Source organism: Lacerta agilis, chromosome 11 (assembly GCF_009819535.1).
Source record: "Lacerta agilis isolate rLacAgi1 chromosome 11, rLacAgi1.pri, whole genome shotgun sequence".
NCBI lineage: Eukaryota > Metazoa > Chordata > Lepidosauria > Squamata > Lacertidae > Lacerta > Lacerta agilis.
This window is the reverse complement of record NC_046322.1, coordinates 46,903,612-46,926,709: the sequence shown is the minus strand read 5'-3', so window position 1 is coordinate 46,926,709 and position 23,098 is coordinate 46,903,612. Positions and strand designations below refer to the sequence as shown.

Here is a 23,098-nt window from a genome sequence, read left to right as displayed (position 1 = left end):
CGACCAATCCATTTCTCTGGAAAGAGAATATGTTGTTGTTGTTCAGTCGTTCAGTCGTGTCCGACCCTTCGTGACCCCATGGACCAGAGCACGCCAGGCACGCCTATCCTTCACTGCCTCTCGCAGTTTGGCCAAACTCATGTTAGTAGCTTCAAGAACACTGTCCAACCATCTCATCCTCTGTCGTCCCCTTCTCCTTGTGCCCTCCATCTTTCCCAACATCAGGGTCTTTTCTAGGGAGTCTTCTCTTCTCATGAGGTGGCCAAAGTACTGGAGCCTCAACTTCAGGATCTGTCCTTCTAGTGAGTACTCAGGGCTGATTTCTTTGAGAATGGAGAATATGTAGGCTACAGCAAAGAGTCATCTTGCGAGACCAGCACACTGCCATAGCGGCTAAATAATGGGCCCTGATGAGCAATGCCAACAGACTTATGCACAAATTCTAACATATAAGCAGCAATAAAAGTCTACTCTTATATCATCCTTTAACCAGCGTGACAGCACATGCAGAATGGCAAGTTATACCCTGTTTCTCCTAAAATAAGACATAGCCATAAAATAAGCCATAGCAGGATTTCTATGCATTTGCGAAATATAAGCCATTCCCCAAAAATAAGCCATACCCTGAAAATAAGCCATAGTGACATGGTACCTCCCATTAAAACAGCCTGGGGAGGCGTGGCTATGCAGCGTACCGATGTGACACAGTTAAAATAAGACACCCCCTGAATATAAGCCATACTGTGTTTTTTTGAGCAAAAAAAAATATAAGACGGTGTCTTATTTTAGGAGAAACACGGTACATTTATAGAGCAGTTTCTTAAGTGTTCAAAGCACTTCATATTTATCAATCTCATTAATCCTTATAACTGCAATAGAGGGCAGAGGACCCCGGCAATGTTATTATATTACAGGTGGCGGTCTGAGGCTAAGAAATTGCAGTTCGTCTTTAGCCACCCAGTGGCTTGGTTCACACATGACCCTAAACCAGGGTGTCCCAAGCTTGGGTCTCCAGCTGTTTTTGGACTACGTCTCCTATCGTCCCTAGCTAGCAGGACGAGTGATCAGGGATGATGGGAATTGTAGTAAAAACAACCGTAGACCCAAGTTTGGGAAACCCTTCCCTAAACTATGGTTAAGTTACTGGGTCAGGGACTGATGATCAAATTACACCATGGTTTATTAACCATGGTTTGGTTTAATTGATGTGGGACTGAGATTAAAGACTCAGCTGAAATAGGAACACCCGGTTCATAGCTCATGCTATGAACTCATTGAGCTTACAGCTTTTTAATTGGAATCAAATTAGAATCAAATCTTCTGGGAAGTTGTGTTATACTGAGTCAAACCATCAAGCTCAGTATTGTCTACAATCTGACAGACATTTGCAGACAAAAGTCTTTCTCAGCTCTATCTGAAGATGTAATGGATTGAAACTATGTTGTTGTTGTTCAGTCGTTCAGTCGTGTCCGACTTTTCGTGACCCCATGGACCAGAGCACGCCAGGCATGCCTATCCTTCACTGCCTCTCGTAGTTTGGCCAAACTCATGTTAGTCGCTTCGAGAACACTGTCCAACCATCTCATCCTCTGTCGTCCCCTTCTCCTTGTGCCCTCCATCTTTCCCAACATCAGGGTCTTTTCTAGGGAGGCTTCTCTTCTCATGAGGTGGCCAAAGTACTGGAGTCTCAACTTCAGGATCTGTCCTTCTAGTGAGCATTCAGGGCTGATTTCTTTGAGAATGGATAAGTTTGATCTTCTTGCAGTCCATGGGACTCTCAAGAGTCTCCTCCAGCACCATAATTCAAAAGCATCAATTCTTCGGCGATCAGCCTTCTTGATGGTCCAGCTCTCACTTCCGTACATTACTACTGGGAAGACCATAGCTTTAACTATACGGACCTTCGTCGGCAAGGTGATGTCTTTGCTTTTTAAGATGCTGTCTAGGTTTGTCATTGCTTTTCTCCCAAGAAGCAGGCGTCTTCTAATTTCATGACTGCTGTCACCATCTGCAGTGATCATGGAACCCAAGAAAGTGAAATCTCTCACTTGTTTTAGGCCAAATTATAGTTTCAATGAAATCTCAATGAATGAGATTTCATTGAAACTATAATTTGGCCTAAAACAATATGGTTTGTCCACTTTGAATGTATTGACAAATTATGGTTTGCTCTTAACTCAGAAGTGAGAGGGGAAAGCAGGCGAGGACAGGTCATTCCCAAAGCCCTAAAGGCCTAAACTATGGTTTGGCATTACTTTGTAGATCTCCTGCACAGTGGATCTTCAGTCAAGGCAGTTGAAATCAGCAACTGGAAACTTCAAGAGGAGAAGTCTTCCATTTCCACTTCAGTTATTTTCTAAATGAAAGTGCATTCCAATTGGTTGATGCAACCATTAAAAGACATTGATTTACAACTCGCAAAGTCAACTTTATCTCATTGTCATGGGTCATAAAATGAGTCATGAGAACATACAAGTGTAATCTTTAACGTGTTTGTTTACATGCGGTGTTGTGTCAGGCTCAGAGCGTTGGACTTGGACTGGAGAGGCTTTCAGATAAGTTTACATAGAGCTGAAACAATAGTGACCTCCAGTTAGTTATTATCTTGGGAGCTTTTGTTAGGCAAATATTGGGACATTCCCAAACGCTGGTGCAAGGGCAAAATAAGAGCACAAAAATAGCCTTTCTGCATTAGAGGAAAAGTTCATTTAGTTTAGTATTCTGCTCCCCACAATGGGGTCTCTGGGACATCTACAAAGCAGAACACGAAGCCCCTGTTGCTCCCCAGCCTTTCATGCTCAAAGACATTTTGTTTAAACTTTATAGTACAGTGGTACCTTGGTTTAAGGACAGCTTAGTTTATGAACAACTTGGATTAAGAACGCTGCAAACCCGGAAGTGGGTGTTTTCTGTTTTGGTTTGTGAACCTTGCCTTGGAATAATAAGATGTTTCGCTTCCTGTTGAGTGTGTTCTATTACTAAATTCAGTCCTCCCCTGCTATGGGGAAGCACGCCTTGGTTTAAGAACACTTTGGTTTAAGAACGCACTTCCAGAACGGACTAAATTCGTAAACCAAGGTACCACTGAAATATTAATATTGCTATTATTAGAACAAGCAGATGAAAAAAAATCTCACACCAATGCATTACTTTCTGTCTTTACTTCGGCTGCTATAACACAGGTGTAGCTGTTGGGTTCTGGACTCCTCTACAAATATTGAGAACTGCTGTGCTTCCGGGGGAAGGGAACCCAATACTTGACTACTTGAATGTTCACTAGGGATGTCAGTACCTAACACTGTAAAAAGAAGCTCTTTTTACCCTAAGCATTTGATGACTAAAGCAAATAAACAGCGTTTTGGACACTTACTGGCACCATAAATTCAAGTGGATAAAATCAGTGATTATTATTATTATTATTATTATTATTATTTTAAATGATTTTAAAAATGTAATTATAGTCCCTTTCAAAAAGGTGGGATAAAATGAAACCTGAATTTAATACAAACATATTAAGTTATACATTTATATGGCAGTAGTTTAAAACCGAACCATGGTTAGCTATCAAAGAGTTAGGATTACAGGATGACTTTCTGTGGGGGTGGAGGAAAATCTATGAATTTTGAGGATAGGTGTTAGAAAGGAAACAGTGGGATGGATGTAATAACTCTGGGTGGCTCCCAACAGAATATTAAAAACACAATAAAACATCAAACCTTAAAAACCTTAAAAACTTCCCTAAACAGGGCTGCCTTCAGATGTCTTCTGAAAGTCAGATAATTGTTTATTTCCTTGACATCTGATGGGAAGGCGTTCCACAGGGCGGGCACCACTACTGAGAAGGCCCTCTGCCTGGTTCCCCATAACCTCGATTCTCGCACTGAAGGAACCGCCAGAAGTCCCTCAGAGCTGGACCTCAGTGTCCAGGCTGAACGATGGGGATGGAGATGCTTCTTCAGGTATACTGGGCTGAGGCCGTTTAGGGCTTTAAAGGTCAGCACCAACACTTTGAATTGTGCTCGGAAACATACAGGTACTGCGAGCCAAAGAAGGTCTTTCAGGACCGGTGTTATATGGTCTCAGCAGCCACTCCCAGTCCCCAGTCTCACTGCCACATTCTGGATTAGTTGTAGTTTCCGGGTCACCTTCAATGTGGAGGTGGATCATAGTGCACTCATCCTTGCTTGCTACCCATCCCAGTTTATGGAGAGTTATGGAACCTAGTTTTAAAGTATGAATGATGTTAAAGCCAATAATAATTCTATCATTTCTGTAAGGATCAATACTTTTGCAATATACAGTGGTACCTTGGTTTACAACCATCATCCGTTCCTGAGGACTGTTTGTAAACCAAAACAGGTTGTAACCCAAGGCACGCTTTCGCCAATGGGGCCTCCAAGAAAAAAATGGTAATCCCAAAAAAGGTTGCAAACCGGGACACGCACTTCCGGGTTTGACGTGTTTGTCATCCAAAACATATGCAAACCAAGACGTATGCAATCCAAGCTACCACTGTATACAGAACTCCTCATAATGTTAAACATAGACTTGAAAAGACTTTACCGGTAAGTGAAGACATTTGAGGGTTTGGGTTGTGGTAGCAGGAGTATGACACCCAACTTTGCTTCTTTTAATCATGTTCAGGTGTGTTACTGTTGGAGTGTTGAACTGATGCCTGGGATAAACTGGATAATGGCCAGTTAACTCAATCCTGATAAGCCTGTGCTTCTGTTGGCAGGTGATTTGTATGATTTTTAGAAGATGATGTGCATCCTTTTCTTTGCTTGAGGCTGCTGTCTCCCCTTAAGAATCCTATTCATGTCCTTGGGACAATATTAGATTCTGCCCAACCTATGGAGGTCTTGGTGACATGAAGCGCCTTGCAGTCGCTTATGTTGTTGTGTTAGCTGTAGTATCTCCTAGACCAGGCATGTCCAACTTCCAAGAGACTGCGATCTACTCCCACTATAAAAAATGGCAGTGATCTACCCATTGACCAAGTTGTTGAGCTTTTTTGGGGGGAAGGGGAACGGGATCTTGTGATTGACCACGGACGCCCCACGACTGACCAGTAGTTCGCGATCGACCGCTTGGACACATCCCTGTCCTAGACAGAAAGATAATCTTTCTAGAAGCACCATGTTTGGAATTTTGTGCTGTGTTGCGTGTGGAAGTACACTTGAAGATGGTCTGGAAGCTACATTTAGCACAGAAAATGACAGCAAGGTTACTAACTGGGACCAAATGCATCTTGCCAGACTGAAATTTATGTACCGGTACTTTCTGTGTCAAGACCCATTTCAAGATTCTGCTTTTAACTTTTGAAGTCCTAAAAGGCTTCGGAGCATCAAGGACTACCTCTGACTATAGGCATCTCCCTGGCTAATAATAGGATCCTCCTCAGAGGTAATTCTATGGGCCTCTGTGTCATCTAAGTTAGGCAAGGTGGAATAGGGCCTTTTCTAGACATCTGTTTTTGGAATTTAGTCATTGAGGAAACTTGTTGACTTTAGGTTTATAGAAATATGCGTATATCCATCTTTTCAAAAGTTACTCTGTCGTTGCTTTCTATTAAGTTGCAATATTACTATTAGTAGTATTTTAAGTGTAAACAACTTACAGAGGTTATATGGCCAGATGGGCAGGGTATAACTAATAAAATTAATAATAATAAGTATATAAATACATTGAATGCATGAGCAAAAATTGCAGATTAACTTCTCTGGTTGTATAAAAACTCTGTTTAGTTGCAAACTAATACATTTTAATGGCATATAATGAGAGTATTGCATATTGATTCTTTTGTGAATTTCTAAATGGAAACCTTGATTTTAAATCAGTGATTGAAACCAGTTCTCTCTCTCTCTCGGTGACTGAAACCGATTCCCTTGATTGAAATGAGCGCACATTGCATAAATTTATATTTTATCTAGGTTTATGCTTCTGTCTGTTATTTGCACAGTGTTAGTTTAAAACAGATGCCAATCATAAACTGTTATTATTTTGAATTAGATGCATCCTTTAATATAACTAATGGAAAACCAGTAGTTCTGTAAAGCCATGAATTGCTACTTAAACATATAGGAAAGTCAGTTTAAATCAGCTCCTTTTTCTTTTGCTGACTTGTTTTTCCTAATTGCTGGGCTTGGAAGAAAGCACTTTAGATTTGAATGCAGGGTTGTAAATCTATTTCTAGTGACTTGAAAGACATTTGGTTTGTAATTTTGAGTTGAAAGGCTATTCAGGAGGTGGGAGTTAGCACTTCTCTCCTGCATCCAAACCTATATTGAGTTTTACTCAAAATAGGTTTGTCAATGGAAGAGTGAAATTGTGTGTTGTCGTGAAGCATACAAGCTGACTTAGGAACAAAGGCTGTTCATACCATACCCATAATTCTGGTGCCTCTTGGTTGATTCCCATAACTAGATGCCTCCCATCTCATGATGAACGCCACATGGAGATGAGTTTTGGCAGTGGTCCAAGTGGCATTCAGACGGAGCATTTGGCAAGCCTCAGAAATCAGGCATGCGGAGCTCATGTCAGCCTGCGGTATGCATATGAAGTTAGACACATCTTGCAACCTATTTTGACACGCAGCTGGCTGAGAGATGGCTTGAGAGAGAAGCCCTGTAGACAGGAAATACGTGGTTGTGGGATTCCACATTGAGCCTTCTAAATAAATGTGAGATGGATTTAATCCAGGAGTACAGTAGGTAATATGATGCGCTTCAGATGGTGTGGACTCAAAGATCCCTTTAGCCAGCGTGGTCACTGCTCAGGAATCATAAAATTTTAGCATTGGAAGGGCCATCTGGTCCAGCCCCCTGCAATGCAGGAATCTTTTGCCCAATGTGGGGCTCGAACCCACGATTCTGAGATCAAGAGTTTCATGCTTTACCAACTGATCTATCAGGCTGGATGGGAGCCTCTATCTCTGATATAATCTGTTGGCCACACCTGATTGGCTCCTCTTGTTTTAATATGTGTCCTTGTATATAATCATCTCACATTTTCAGCATTTAAACAGTTTAAGCATTTAAGCACCGGTACGGTGTAGCAGTTGTTGTGCAGCGCTAGGGCTGGGCAGATCTGAATTGAAATCCCACTCACTGGGTGACCTATAGCCAGTCTCTGTAGTTGTAGATAAGCTGGAGAACAACCATGTATGTAATTCTGAGTTCCTACAAGGAAGGGTGCGATTAAAATAAAATAGCAGGCGTCTCTAATTTTCACTAGTAGATTGACAGTAGCAATGAATAAAGGATAACTTGAACCAAGTCTTCTGTTTCTAAGGATAATTCTTTGCAAATCATTTTACTGGGTGCATTGGGGAGGATTGCAGGCAAATTACTGAAAATACTCATCCTGGTTATTTTTTTTTCTTTTCCGTCTATTCCTCCTGTTTTGTTCTCCTTATGAATGGTGTTTGCTTTAAAGATCCCTGCCAACTACCATATGTATTCCTGCCTCCTGGGAATCTTCATTGTCAGCTAGTAACATGAAGGAAATGGTCCACAGGGATGCTTAAGCCTATTCCACACAAATCCATCTTAAAGTAATGTGTATATATATTTTAAAGGAGAATCTATTTATTTTGTTTTGCTCGGTAGCTTCAGAGAGCTGATATTTAAGTTGTAGAATTGGCTCATGTTAAGCAGGAAGCAGATGGCATTGTGCCACAAAGTATAATTTTACTTAAAAAGAACTTTAAAGGTTTTGATGTTTTTCTTTTCCCTCTTATTTCCCCCATGGCTTCTTTTTATTGAAGGGTAACTTGAGGAGACCTGGTAGCAATTTGATTGCCTTCCCATGACAGCTTCGAATAATAGCATGGTCTTTGGTTGCCAGTCAATTTTATACCAGTTAGCTTGATTCTGGTTTTTATCATGTCGCAATAGACTATTAAAAGTGTGTGCTGGTAGGTTTCTTGAGGAATCTGACTGTATTTTTACGCTTCTTTTAGCAACAGAAGACTAAGCTCTTCAACTGGCCTTCTTTTGTCCCTTTGATTGAAGTAAACACATGGGTTTTTAAAAGACGAGTTTCCCTAGGTGGTTTTCTTAGAACATCTGGTGTCACAAGCAGTTCATGGTACATTTTGCATTTGTGTATCCTCATATTAGTTATTGATTTCATCTCTCTCTCTCTTTTAAAAGAACCCTATTCTTAGTCACTTCTTAGAAACCACTTCTGTTTCCTCAAGCTACATTACACAGCTATATCATGAGGAGGAAATGCCATGCCTCATCCCTAAGAATTTAATAAATTTTGCTTTTTCCTTTACCTCAGTTTGTAAGAAAAGTAAACACACACACACACACAACCTATTTATAACCTCCTTTCAAAATATATAACTTTTGGATTTTATATCAACACCTTGACTGATTTGCACGGGTGACTCGTATTTAAAGCAATAATGTTTCGACAGGAAAGTTTGGGTTTTTAAGTTTTGTCTCCGATGTGAAATGTTTGTTGACATTCAGTTTGCCACAATATCAAATCCAGTACCTTTAATGTAGTCTCTTAACAACATTACTTGTATGTCCGTGAGGTTTATGTGTTCTGTTTCTTTCCTTTTGAGAAAAGAGAGAGAAACAAGTTCATCTCTTTGATGGAAGGAGAAAAAATGTAATCCAAGTTTGGCATCCTTCCTCTGGTGGGAGTGTTCCTTCGGGACGTTTTGTTCTTTTTAAAATGTACACACAGAAAAGCTCCCATAGAATATATTGACGAATGGCTACTTCTTGCCCTTAATTACAGTTACTTGACGGCGCACACTTGGACGAGGAATGTGATTCATATTCTCAGAAATTGTAGTATCAGCCACAAATACCTTCTAAATTACGAAGGAGATAACTCAAATCGTGGTGGCATTCTAATATAAAACGATGGCCCGTTTTTCCAGTTGAGCTGTGCTACTAAGCCATGCATGGCATCAGGATAGACTTGCAGTGCAGATCTGGAATAACAAGACTGTTCTTTTAAGGAGAGCAGACCATATCCAATGTATGCAGGCTTGCATGCGTCTCCCTCTTCCTAGAAATCTGCATGAAGCACCCTATTCAGCAGGGTGTATGTTAGCGGGTATACTGCTCCTGTTGTTCTCTGGCTCAGAAAGCCTCCATCTTCTTTGTGTGGTCTCCTGCCAGTCTGGTTTTTTTTTTCAGTTCAGTATTCTACTGAGACTGCTTTGTATAAACTCGGCAACGACCCTCTGTATCAGTCTTCACCAACCTGGAATTCTCCAGATGTTTCGGACTACCAACTCCCACCGACGTCATCCAGCATGGGGGGCTGTGCATGATGCTTCCGTGTAAAGGGATTTCTTTATTCAGCCGGGCAACTCAAGCTCTCTGCCCAACATAATTGAGCTCTGTATCCCAGTGTCCCTTTAGACTGCCAGGGTTGAATTGGCCCTGAAGGCGTTTGGAACACATTTGCCTTTGGATGGCAATTGCTTCTGTCTTGTGCCACCCCTTGGCATTGTCCACATCAGTCTTCCTACCTACAGTCAGGAACTACAGTGGTTCCTTGGTCCCCAAACTTAATCCGTTCTGGAAGTCTGTTCCAAAACCAAAGTGTTCTAAAACCAAGGCATGCTTTCCCATAGAAAGTAATGCAAAATGGATTAATCTGTTCCAGACTTTTAAAAACTACCCCCACAACATGTCCTGATGATAGTCATTGTTTGGATGGGGGGCTTTTATCCATTTCTGCAGTCACACAATCAATCAATCAATCAATCAATCAATAAGAGGAAGAATATCTGGCCTACAGAAATGGGCCAGCCCTAAGCAATGATACTGAGTATGTTAATTATTGTTAAATGCGAAATGCTTATTGTCTTTCCTGGTGAGAGAGGGGAGTCAAAATTTGCTTCCCCCAGTGAGGGGGGGGGAGGATGAAAATTTACGATATTGTAAAGTGCTTAAAATAGTTAAAATCAGTTTTAAATTTTTTGGGGGGGAAATCAATTAGTAGCTGAACTGGGTTCCACACAGTCACAAAAACGAAGTCCCAAGCCACAACCACAAAAACAAAGTCACAAGCCACAGCCACAAGTCAGTCCCATAAAATGAAGAACAAGTCACAGTAAAAAAACAACAACTGAAAAAGCCACAAAAACAAAAACGCCATTTTTTTATAGCAAAAACAAAAGCTCCAAATATCACCTCTGTGTTGCACAGGTGCTCGGGACTCAATAGCCGACAGACTCAACAGGAAGCCTCTGATTTGCAGCGGAAGACACAATTTATAAATGGAACACACTCGACAGGAAGCGGAACATGTTCAGCTTCCAAGGCAAAGTTCACAAACCGGATCACTTAATCCCAAGTTTGCAGCATTCTATTTCCAAGTTGTTCATAAACTAAGCTGCTCTAAAACCAAGGTACCACTGTACTGACTACCAGTGTTAGAAACTCAGATGTATAAGCTAATCACCAAAGGGCATCTTAAACCTAAGTTACAGTTGCCCCAACAGTGTGCCTGGGCGCCATTTTCCCCCACAGTGAGGCTTGTTGTTGTTGTTGTTAATTTCATTTCTATACCGCTTTATATTTTAAAGAAAAAAACATTGAAGCAGTTTTACAACACATCAAAACAACAGGTAAGACAATGCAGAATAAAACAAATTCAAGCTTTAAGGAAAATATTTCAGATCCTTCTCTAAGTGACATTTTGCTTTCCCCATATTTATTGACTTACTTAATTTATATAGTTGCCCCATAGCAGAAGGACTCAAGGAAGCCAGTGTGGTATAGTGGTTTAGAGTGATGAACTAGGACCTGGGAGACCTGGGGTTCATGTCCTCACTCAGTCATGAAGCTCACAGGGTGACCTTGGCCCAGTCACAGCCTCTTAACCTATCTCGTAGTGTTGTGAACCATGTACTCCTTTGGAGGAAAAGGTGGGAGATACCATAAATGCAGTAAATAAGGTCTTCTGCTTACCTGCTTAAGACAATTGGAGGGGCCAGCCAGATGGAGATGTCAGTCGCCAACCTGGCATCCAGAGATAAGGTAAAATTTATTTATTGTCATTGTACAAGTACAAGTACAACGTTGTACAAGTGCAACGAAATTGAATGCCATCCCATAGAAACAAAACAAAAAACATAAAACACATTTTCAGCCACACATGGACATACGTAAACAACCATCACAACTCTCCAAGGTCATATTATCTGGTTACAGCATTTAAGATGGTTATAGCTCTGAGGTAGAAACTATTTTTTAATCTATTTGTTCTTGCTTTAATTGTTCTGTTGCAATTTGATCCATGCCAGTCTCGAAATACGCTGGGTGCATGGCTGATTTTGAACACTGTTGGCTACCAAGACTTCAACTTGTTGGGTCTCCTTCATTTTTTATTTCTCGGTTAAAGGGATGCAACTTATTTTCCCAGACTGTATTTTGTCAAAGGAAGGTAGCATGCGTTGTAAACTTTGTGGCCTGCAGTCTCAGTTCCTGAAGGCAGTGTGCTTCGTGAACCTTATAATATTCATGATCCTCCCCTGCAAAATAGAATTTACTTGCCTCATTCCCTGCTGACTGTTTGCTTTGAAACAAGCAGCTAGGGCTAAGTACTTGCTTTGTAGAAGTCATGTGCCTGAAGCTGGCATCATGCGTCATCTAGTCACAGATGGCCTGTTTGGACTGTCTGTTACTAGCAATGTCCTTTTTTTTACCCTCTCTGGCAACATAACCTTGAGAAATATATATACTGGTCATTTCCCTTGGTTTTCTATCTCTTTATAACCCCGAATGGTAGCCGTGGAAATAGTTCTAGAATAAACCTGCATGAGTAAATACTACTCACCATGAATAAAGGATGCAGAAAGGGCCTTAAATTAATAATTTGACTGATTATTACTCTAACAGATCAAGTTATGTGGGCTTTTTTATATATGCAGCATAAATAGCTGCTTTGCATTTTTATACTTTCCTTCTCTGCCTCTGCTGAAAATAATAGTTTCATAGCTGTATGCTGTTATTGCTGAGATATGACTGAGAGAACTGCATTCAGTACAGTGAAGCACATTCATTTTCATCTAGTACCCGTTTATTGCCTTGAGCACTGTAAATCTGTCAGCTCTTCACGATTCTTCCACCTCTTTCTTCATTTGCTCCAGCTTCTAGTTTGACAATGTTCCCCTGAGGCAGAATTCTAATCTGCTTCCAATTAGTTGCAAAATGTGACTGAAATTTCCACATTACGACTGCTGTTTTACTTGCACGAACACATCTAGAAACAAATTAATGCTCTTGAATATTTATTTTCTGAGCCCTTGGATTTACTTTCAGGAGGGAAATTGCCAAATGTTTTCAAGTGATGTTCGAAGGGCTACATCTTTTGGCTCACATTCGAATATTTACCACAGGTTTAAAATGGAAATGCTATTTGACTTAAAAAATAATAGTAATCCTATGAGTAAAATATTTTTGGCATCCTGAGGTTACTGAAAAGCTATTACGGATGGGGACATTTTATTGCCCCCCCCCTTTTTTGCTGAGCTGTTGGAAAAACATGCATCCTCTTTGCAGAAACATCTTTGCCCCTCTTAGACAACATGTATTCATATTCATTGTATGCTTTATATACAATGGTCGGAATCCAAAGCTCCATTTCCTCTTCAGGACCTGGTGCCCCCACAAAATGGCGCTTTTCTGAGTGGTATTCAGTTCCGTGTGTGATAATTTGCAGTAGAAAGAGGGAACTGGGAACCTCCTTCATACCCAAAATGGAGGTTTCTTAGGAATGCAAATTGAGCTCAACAAATGTGTTGATTACATGTGTTTTTATGAGGCATTGGCAATTTCCCATAGTGCAAGGGAGAGGAACTATGACTTCTGTTACTATGTTGATATCAAATCTTTCCACAACTTTACGGATAGTTGGTGCTATGCTGCGTAGAACCCGAGACCTGGAGGTTCAGTGAACTGGGATTCAAGATCCCTTTTCTTGTAGAGCAGGGGTGGCCAACTCCCAAGAGACTGTGATCTACTCACAGAGTTAAAATCTGGCAGTGATCTACCCCCAATATTGAGGTTCAGGTCAAAGTTGTTGAGCTTTTATTAGGAAGGAGGAAGACCCATGGGGTGGGGGGTTTGGGTCAAAGTGGTTGAGCCTTTTTCAGGGAGGAGGTAAAATGTTGAGTTTTTTTAGGGGAGCCACAGTTGTTCAGCTTCTTTGGGGGGAGCCAATGATCTACCAGTGATCTACCGCAGACGTCCAGTGATCTACCAGTAGATCACGATCTACCTGTTGGACATGCCTGCTGTAGAGTATGCATGAAGGGGACGGACGGACCATGGTGTACAATTCCATAAAGTTTTCCCCATACCACTACCATAATGGCAGTAAGATGGTAGATTGTTACTGCAGCTCCGTGTTTATTTCCTTATTGGCTCTTATAGCTTACAAATGAGCCCTTAAGCAACATGGCTATTACGGAGGCGTGCCATATATATTGTAATACTGTATTCATTTTAAGTGGATGCACTGTGATACAGAAAACTTGAATTCATTGCAGCATTATATATAGATATATTCATGGGAAGTAACCATTAGTGAGATGTTTAGCAGCTTGCAAACAGTTGGCTCTGATTGGAGGGACAAGTTTGTGGGAACTGCAGGATTCTATTTAGCATCTACTGCTTAGAGACGGAAGATTGCATTTCCCCCCCTGCATTGTAGTAGCTTATTTGGAGAGAAGATGTGCATTTAAGTATACAGTGGCTAAATTTAAGGGGTGTAAATTTTTCATACAGCTCTGCGAGTTGGCAGATTGATGTCAGCAGCTGTAATAGACTTTAAATAGGCTTGCAGAATTTCATTGAAAGTAAATGGTTGAAGTTGATATTGTTAAGTACCTGTCATTTATAAATGAGATTTCCACCTGTACATTTAGTTATTGGGAGTGTCATCAATAATTCTAATATTTATAGACAGGGGGAAAGAATTCCTAAAAAACGGTGGGGGGGGGGGACACCTAGACTGACATGGTAGCTGGTATCGCAATACTTTCCTTCCAGAATAGACTTTACTGCTACATTCATGCAGTTGGTGGCTATGGAGACAATCTTAGCTTCTGGGAAAGCATTTAAGATCACATTCAAAAGTCATCTTGTGAAAACAGAAGATATACTACTAGAAACAAACGAACAGGTGTTTGTTCACTAAACTGTGCAGTGCTTTCATTAAATGTATATCATTTTTTATTTTATTTTTTTAGGAAAGCTTGACCTTATTGCTAAGCTGTCCAGCAATGTGGAGTGTTAAGCTAAATTGAAAAGTTTTTAAGGTTCTCATTAAGTTCCTATCCAGGTTTTAAAATGCCTTGTGATTTTGTGTTAGCAAAGTCCGTGGCAGCAACCGGATATTCTGCTATTATATAGTAGTAGAGTGTTCAGAAATACATCAGTTAGCCACTGAAGGGATGAAATTGTCAACAAAGAACATTTATATAAACAGCCAAGCTTTTTTCCAAGGAAGTAAGGGGTGAGTTCAGCTTTGAATTTAATTTCCCACAGGACCAAAGGACTTGGAGGTATTATACCGACATTGACGTATTATATTCAGTTATTTTATATTTTCTCCACTGCCCTCCTAACAAAGAGGCAAGGATAGTGCACATCACTTTTTAAAATCCCCGTGAGGCTTGGCTAGACAGACAACCACAGTTAGTGGTTGACCCAAACAGCAGCAAGTGGAGTTTCATAGCTAACTGTAGCTTCCGTTGCTAGGTCTCAGCTCTTGCCAACCTAGCAGTTCAAAAGCACATCAAAGTGCAAGTAGATAAATAGGTACCGCTCCGGCGGGAAGGTAAACGGCGTTTCCGTGTGCTGTTCTGGTTCGCCAGAAGCGGCTTAGTCATGCTGGCCACATGACCCAGAAAAACTGTCTGCGGACAAACATCTGCTCCCTCGGCCAGTAAAGCGAGATGAGCACTGCAACCCCAGAGTCATTCGCGACTGGACTTAACTGTCAGGGGTCCTTTACCTTTACCTTTAAATGAGATATGGAAGCTCAAGGACTGTGAGCCATGGACAATAGGGCTGACACTGGCAGATCTCAATTCTGACTGAGATCCTTGTTTGAAAGCCTTGCGGAGTGACTAAAAGCTAGCTGGCATGGCCTTCCCCATTATTAAAACACACCTGGTTAAATCCTCCCTTTTATGATGCTTGGCAAGGTGACGCCTCGCCCATATCTGCATTGTAAACTTCCAGAGGGCGGTGATGCCCAACATATAGGACGAAAGCTCTGCCACCAAAGTACATGATTTGAAGAGCGACTCTTCCCACAAATGGGCCACACTGATCACTTGAAGCCTGTAGGTTAGAAAAAGAAGTAAAGGACCCCTGGACGGTTAAGCCCAGTCAAAGGCGACTATGGGGTGTGGTGCTCATCTCGCTTTCAGGCTGAGGAAGCCGACGTTTGTCCACTGACAGCTTTCTGGGTCATGTGGCCAGCATGACTAAACCGCTTCTGGCATAACAGGACACCTTGATGGAAGCCAGAGTGCACGGAGATGCTGTTTACCTTCCTGCCGCCGTGGTACCTATTTATCTACTTGCACTGGTGTGCTTTCGAACTGCTAGGTTGGCAGGAGCTGGGACAGAGCAACGGGAGCTCACCCCATTGTGGGGATTTGAACCGTTGACCTTCGGCAAGCCCAAGAGGCTCAGTGCCACCCACGTCCCCCACCTGAAGCCTCTTATTCCCATGGGCTGGAGGACTGGAATGAAGTATCCTGGAAGAGGACGTGGCTGAAGGCCTGAATAGGAGCACTCCACACTGTGGTTTTAAAATATACATTCTCTCCCCCCCCCCTCTCATCTAGCCAGGGGCAATACTTGTATTTAGAGCAATAGGCTGTATCCCTTACGGAATGTGGAACTACAGCTGGGAACCAAAGAACGGCCCAACTTGTTCTGTATCCCCGAGGGAGTGCTTATATTTCTCAAATGGAGAAATGTCACATGAGAAGCTTCTTTCAAAACTGGGGGTCGTTTCAAAAGCAGTTAGAAGGGGGGGGGAGCACAAACAACACCACGTGTCTCTCCTAAAGCAGCCCTAAACAAGGTGTGCAGACAGGTGTCTCAGATTTAGTTTTGCCAAGTGCCCTTAACCAGCTGAGCAGCAAATCAACATTATTGCTATTTTTTTCTGTTAGAGATTTCAAATTGCCTACGTGCAGAAATTCAGCTGTCTATCTTCAAGCAATTACCAGTTGGCAGAAAGCCCAGATCTGGTCTCTCTCTAGACCCTTAGCAACGACCTGTGATTGGTCAATGAGTTCCTAAAGAGTGAGCTCTGTGTGAGAGCTTGGGTGTTAGTGTTAGGTTGGTGTGGAGAAAGTGGTCAGTGTAGAGAGAGTGACAGTGAGGAAAGATTTTATGTTTTGTTTCTTTTATTTGTAAAGTCTGTACATAGTAACTTATGGATACTAGTTGCTTCAATAAATACTGTATATAGTTATCCAAGTGAGTTGCTGAGTTCCTGCGTTGTGCTGTCCAGTTAATTACACAACAGCCAGAAGCTTCCAGAAAAGTCTGTGGTTAACTCTGCTGTGTCCAGGAATATGTTATACTCCTGACACTAAATCTTAAGATTTTCTGCCAGGACTCCATGTGAACAGCCCAGAAGTTTCATGCGCAGAACTGAATCCATAAACCTAGTATTTTGGGCCATCATTTTGCATGCTTTAAATTTACTTTAGAGCAGGCATGGGCAAACTCGGCCCTCCAGATGTTTTGGGACTACAACTCCCATCATCCCCAGCTAACAGGACCAGTGGCAGGGATGATGGGAGTTGTAGTCCCAAAACAGCTGGGGGGGCGGAGTTTGCCTATGCCTGCTTTAGACCATGGAGTACTGTACGCACAGACATACACACATATTAAAAAAACAAAACATTCAGCAGAAGCCATGCGGGTTCTAAGAGGCATAAAATGATTTTGGTGATGCCTCATAGTTTTTATAAATTCTCCGCGAGCTCATTGCTTTTAAACATTACGGGCACTAAATAATAGAAGAACCTGAGCCTGTACATTGGATTGCAGCCAAGCAGGCGGAGAAAGGGGGGGGGGAAGAAACGGGACGAAAAGATGAATGGTTTAATTGTAGAGCAAACCATTTGTTTACAGATTAAGACCTATTTGGTAGCCAAATCCAGTGGACAAGGAGGTGAAAGTATAAGGCTCTGAGGTACAGGAAATGAATGTCTAGCTTTATATTTCGTGACCACGTGTTTCCCCCCCCCCCGCTTTCTTTACCCCCTCCCGAAGCAGAGTCGCCAAGGGGAGAGAAAAGTGAATTGTTTAATAGCGAGGACTGCTGAGCAAAGTGCATATTTGAGAAAGCAACAAAAGCGAGCTCGCGGGGGGGGGGGAGGCTAGTGTTCACATTTTTTTTATTAAAAAAAAAACCCAACCAGCTTTTGCTGCCTGACAGGAGCCTGACAACTGAGGGGCACCAGTTGTTGCCAAATGGAGTTTGCCTCCTTTGTTGGCTTGAATTTAAAAAGAGGAGAGAGAGAGAGAGAGAATACTGCTGTTAACCTGAACAAACAATGCGTTCACTCAAACTTGTCTCTCTGAAATGCAATTTGGCTTGCCTGCAAAACCTTCTCCCTCCTTCCCCCTTAGCTCCACCTCCCAACAAAGGAAGGAGGAAACTGCATAAATTGACTTTTGTTCCACTAGCCTAGCTAATTAGTGGCACGGAAGAGCTCGGAAACATATACATTAAAAAAAAAACCCTGTAAGCCAGTTCCCTTTTCAACAGGACTTTATTGCTGTCAATATTATATTTTTGGAGCAGTGTTTTCAGAAATGCTCCTGGAAAGAGACTTAACTTTGATTTATCATTGAGCGCATTCTTTATTTTTTATTTTTTTATTTTTGCAAGGACATTCAACAGAGCCTTTGCCCGACAAGGAAGTTGTCCCCTTGAATTGTGAATATATATATATATTGTGGGCTGATTGCTGGTTGGATATGTCACTTAGATAATATTGACTTGTAAATAGATAACTGCCATTTATCTCTGGGCAATTACAGCTTTCCACTGGCTTTATTTCGACAGGTGTTTGAGGCCTGTCTTTGTGGGGGGTTTCCCCCCCCCTTTCGTTCCCCCCCCCCCCGAAGCCTGATACTATAACGAATGGAAGCCATTGGAACAAATGAAATTATAGGCATCTTTCCCCCCTCTGTTTTGCATACTTTGCAGATTATAATCATTAAATTATATGTTGCAAAGTGTTCCCTTGCAGTGTGAAATAAATAGAGCGGTGGTTTCTTTAAAAATAGACTGGGTGGTGGTGGTGGGGAAGAGACTCACTGCAAATATAAAAATCTCTCTTGAACCAGCCTTGAACCCAGACGTCTGCAGTTGCTTAGTTCCTTTGAACTCCCAGGAGGAGCTAGCATGTTGATTCTATTTAAGACAGCAGAGAAAAGGTGATCGCACACAATAAACATCTTTGAAATATATATTTAAACTTAAATCTCAAAGCTTTATATTCCCACAGGGCTCTAGCACAAAATAGGCTTCGCCGCTGATTGCAAGGTCAAGGTCCGTGTTTATAATCGAATATACAGATGAGGAAGTGACTGAGGAATAATTCGGGGGTTGGTTTTTTTGTGTGTGTTGGAGTACTGTATGGCCACTGGAGATGCCACACTTAGAAAATACTTCTTGCTCAAGATAGGAGACTGCAATTGTTTGTCACGGAAGCTCATACCAATAACAAACAAAGTTGGTCTTCCTACTGGAAGGAATTTTATTTATTTTATTTTTTGTTTTGTTGCAATTGTCCTGCAATTGTAAAGCAAGTTGCAACTGATCTTGGTGGGGCTTGTTCTCATGTAAGCGAGTTTGAGCTTTTAACCTGTGTCGTGGACACTGTGGGCGCAACTGTAATAGCTCTGTGGAATGAGATTTGCCTATGGTGAATGTGTGGGTCCTACCTGCCATGGCATAGCTTTTATCTTTTTTGTAGTTGCAGAAAATAGCTTGGCTGGAAGGCAAGTACAGTTGTACCTTGTATCCCAAACGCCTTGTGAGTCGAAAGCTTTGGATCCCGAACGCCGCAAACTCGGAAGTGACTGTTCCGGTTTGCGAACTTTCTTTGGAACCTGAATGTCCGGCGCGGCTTCCGCAGCCAATCGGAAGCCGCGCCTTGGTTTCCGCATGTTTTGGAAGTCAAACGGACTTCCGGAATGGATTCCGTTCGACTTCCATGGTACCAATCTGGGCACAAGGAGTGAATTGGGAGATAAGTGGAGCAGCAAGTCTCCCCTAAATAATTATTTCCGAAGCTGTTATCGTTTTTAAAAGGCCTCATCAACCCTTGGGAGTTCATCTCAGTGCCTGCTTGTAAATATTTCAAATCTGCAATCTCCCTGCCATGAACAACCAGCATCTACAACAGTTATCTAATAGAGCGGATCACTTGCTTTGCATTTTATTATTAAGAATTTAGGAATATACATTTTACTGATGACTTGTTTGAAATTATCATTTAAGTCTCAATTTGAAATGTATTTTAATATTTAAGACGCACCACCGCAACTCTAAGCACATTTACTTTTAATGAAATTTCATGGGAATCAGTGGAATTTATTTCCTTATATAACAGTATGCGCTTTGATATAAAATCAGTGAGAATAATTTTCATAATGTGTGAGTCCTTTGCAGTGTGTGATTTCGATTGTATACTTTTACATGAATTAAATATGCAAACTTATGCTTTGTGCTGATCATATTATACAGGCTTCCCCAGCTTCCATACTCCCTCCTGTCTTCTCCCCAGATTTACAGTGTTCCATCTGTTCTTCCCTTCCAACTGCCTGAAATAATAAAGTTTTACAACACACCACAACATACGTATGGAGCCTTGTTTAGGAAGACACATAAGATAAGACCATGCAACACCATCATGCGGTTGGGAAAGGAGCTGTCCAGCATATTAAGCAGCCATAATGGTTTAAGGCCCTTATTATTATTATTATTATTATTAATACCCCACCCATCTGGCTGGGTTTCACTAGCCACTCTGGGCGGCTCCCAACAGAGTATTAAAAACACAATAAAACATCAAACATTAAAAACTAACCTAAACAGGGCTGCTTTCAGGTGTCTTCTAAAAGTCAGATAGTTGTTCATTTCCTTGACATCTGATGGGAGGATGTTCCACAGGGTGGGCGCCACTACCAAGAAGGCCCTCTGCCTGGTTTCCTGCAACTTCACTTCTCGCAGTGAGGGAACCGCCAAAAGGCCCTCGGAGCTGGACCTCAGTGTCCAGGCAGAACAATGGGGGTCTGTACTGGGAGCCAATGTAGGTCTTTCAGAACCCAAATGATGGCTATGGCCTCCATACATAAGTATGCAAGATGAAACTGCTGGACCAGGCTAGTGGCTCATCTAATCTAGTATCCTGTTCTCTAGTTCTCTCTAGTTCTCACATAGCCAACCAGATGCTTCTGAGAAGCATAGTGATGCAGGTGTCACTCTGGTCTAAACCACTATGCCTCTTGGGCTTGCCAATCGGAAGGCTGGCATTTCAAATCCCCATAACGGGGTGAGCTCCCATTGCTCTGTCCCAGCTCCTGCCAACCTAGCAGTTTGAAAGCACGCCAGTGCAAGTAGATAAATAGGTGCCGCTGTGGCGGGAAGGTAATTGGCGTTTCCGTGCACTCTTGATTTCCATCACCGTGTCTCGTTGCGCCAGAAGTGGTTTAGTCATGCTGGCCACATGACCTGGAAAGCTGTTTGCAGACAAACACCGGCTCCCTCGGCCTGAATGCGAGATGAGTCCAAAATCACCTTTGACTGGACTTAACCATCCAGGGGCCCTTTACCTTTACCTTCTGGGAAGCATGGGAAGCATGCAAGCTGGACCTAACCCAATATTCGAAATTAGCTGACTATCAACCACTTGCAACCAAGTGGAGGTGCCTGGGCACCAAGATGGCGCCTGACATTTCCACCTTCTGGAGGCGCATGCCTGGGGATCTTTGGATCTTACCAGTTTTCACACACTAATACCCCACCCTGTAGAATTCTATCACTTATATTTTATCTGCACAATCGGAATGAATTTCTGGAGCCAGATTGCTTTTTCTGTGCAGCCTCAGCAGGAGCAGTGACCATTAAGAAAAAGTGGTTGAAATAGGCCAATATATGTAGACTATCCCTGGATCAAGTGACTTTTCGTCTTTAAATTCTCAAAATTCTTAACCTAGCTCAAGAGGTTGTCATCTGAACTAGCCAGATGTTTAACTGAGAATCAATCACAGCCAGTCCATCATTTGAAAAATAATACGTTAGAGCTGTCTTGCCCCAAAATGACAACTAGACATAACTTTGGTTTAAGTTTCTTTAACCTTGGTTCAAGTTTCTCTGACATCCCGGATGGTTTTTCAAGAGTTACATAGACCACTCCTTCTGTTGGCCAGGAATAGATGTACCCACTCTAGCCCTGCTCGGGTATTCGCTGTGAACCCTGAAAAGTGCCACGGGGTCATGCATGCTACCATGTTTCCCCGAGAATAAGACACTGTCTTACATTTATTTCTCCTCAAGAAGACCCACTATGGCTTATTTTCAGGGGATGTCTTATTTTTATTACGTCAGTTGCTGCCCGTTGTCTTAACCGCTCCGCATTGGTACGCTGCATAGCCACGCCTATCACTATGTCTTATTTTCAGGGTATGGCTTATATTGCACAAATGCTTATTTTCGGGGAAACGGGGTAGCAAGCCCTACACCCAGTATTTCTGTCTGTGCCAGATTGCTGCAGAAGGGGAATTGCAAGCTTTGGTGTGACTGGGAACCATAGCTGTCAACTTTTCCCTTTTCTTGCGAGGAATCCTATTCGGAATAAGGGAATTTCCATTTTAAAAAGGGGAAAGTTGAGAGCTATGCTGGGAACTCCGATCGTGCGGGTTCCTGCTTATAGGAAATATTGCGAGCATGTGATCTTCCCTTCCAAAGCAGGAAGGTGAGGGTGGAGCAAGTAGAGATGTTGTCCCTGCCTGGTCCCACACCCTTTTTGCAGAATTTGGGAATGAGCAGTGACCGGAGAGCCTTTCTGTGCCTGTGCAATCTAGACTGGCTGCGTATTCTGCAGCTCGTGAAGTAAAGAACCTTAGGGAGAGAGAGAGAGAGAGAGGGAGAGAGAAGAGAACCTGACCAACTGTAAACTGTAAACTCCAGTCCTCTTTCTTCATTTCCCAGTGAATCTGCAAGCACTCCTGAGAGATCAGTTGGTTTGTCTGGCTGTCAGTTGGCATTTGTAGTCTCGGGGGGGAAAGATGAGGCTCTTGGAGGTAAGATTTCGAGTGCAAATATTGAATTGAGATGTCACCGTGCGGTGACAAACTTTTAACGCCATCAGTGTGATGTGTGCCGCAGAAAGGGAAATATTGTGCCCCACGTCTTCTGTGGGATTTGAGTTGAAGGCAAGAAGAGCAATAGGGGGTCTTGATACGAAATTTGTATAAGAAAGCTGCCCAAAATTAAATGAATTTTAAGGGTCTCGCGAAGCCCAGTTTTTAATTGGGACCGTTTCTCTGCCTCTTTAGCAACAGCCCACTAGAAATTTAGCCAAATTTCCTGCCATGTAGTTAACAGGATCTGGGCTACAGCTTCCCTGGCTAAATTTATTTATGCTGGGCTGCTGTTGAAAATATTCTTTTCTTGCTCTTCATTTTAGGAGGCCGCTCTAGATGTTTATCATACGACTATATTAAAGACGCTCGGAGGGTTTTGAGTCATCAGGGGTAGTAGGCCTGTGCCAGTTTCTGTATTGTGAAAGTCTGCAAAGATAAAGGCTGGCACCAGAATTTATGTGCAGCGATGTCTAGCAGTTAAACTATTTGTGACCTTTTGCCAATTCTGGCAACAGGGCGCGCAGTTTTCGGCTCAGAAGAGTTGGTGTAGAATTACAGCTTCTCTTTCAAGCTCAAGAATGTTTTATTTTGCTTTGTTTTAATTTACTCCCCTTTGTGCGTATTGACACAGGAAAATGAGATATACGGTAGAAGTCTCAGATGAGACAAAAGACAGTTTCCCACTCCCCCCCTTC

General features: G+C 42.1%; 1 protein-coding gene across 5 annotated transcripts in view; it reads left to right on the top strand.

The window, feature by feature from the left end:
* ZNF608 (zinc finger protein 608) overlaps window positions 1-23,098 on the top strand; it is a 120,834-nt gene that overhangs the window by 12,333 nt on the left and 85,403 nt on the right. The window contains exon 1 of one of the 5 annotated variants that reach the window (XM_033164617.1): window positions 22,246-22,340. The exons of the other annotated variants lie outside the window; for them this stretch is intronic. Coding sequence (XP_033020508.1) covers window positions 22,326-22,340 — 15 coding nt within the window. The 5' untranslated portion in view covers window positions 22,246-22,325. Of the gene's footprint in view, window positions 1-22,245; window positions 22,341-23,098 lie in introns of those variants that run through there. 5 annotated transcript variants of the gene reach the window in all.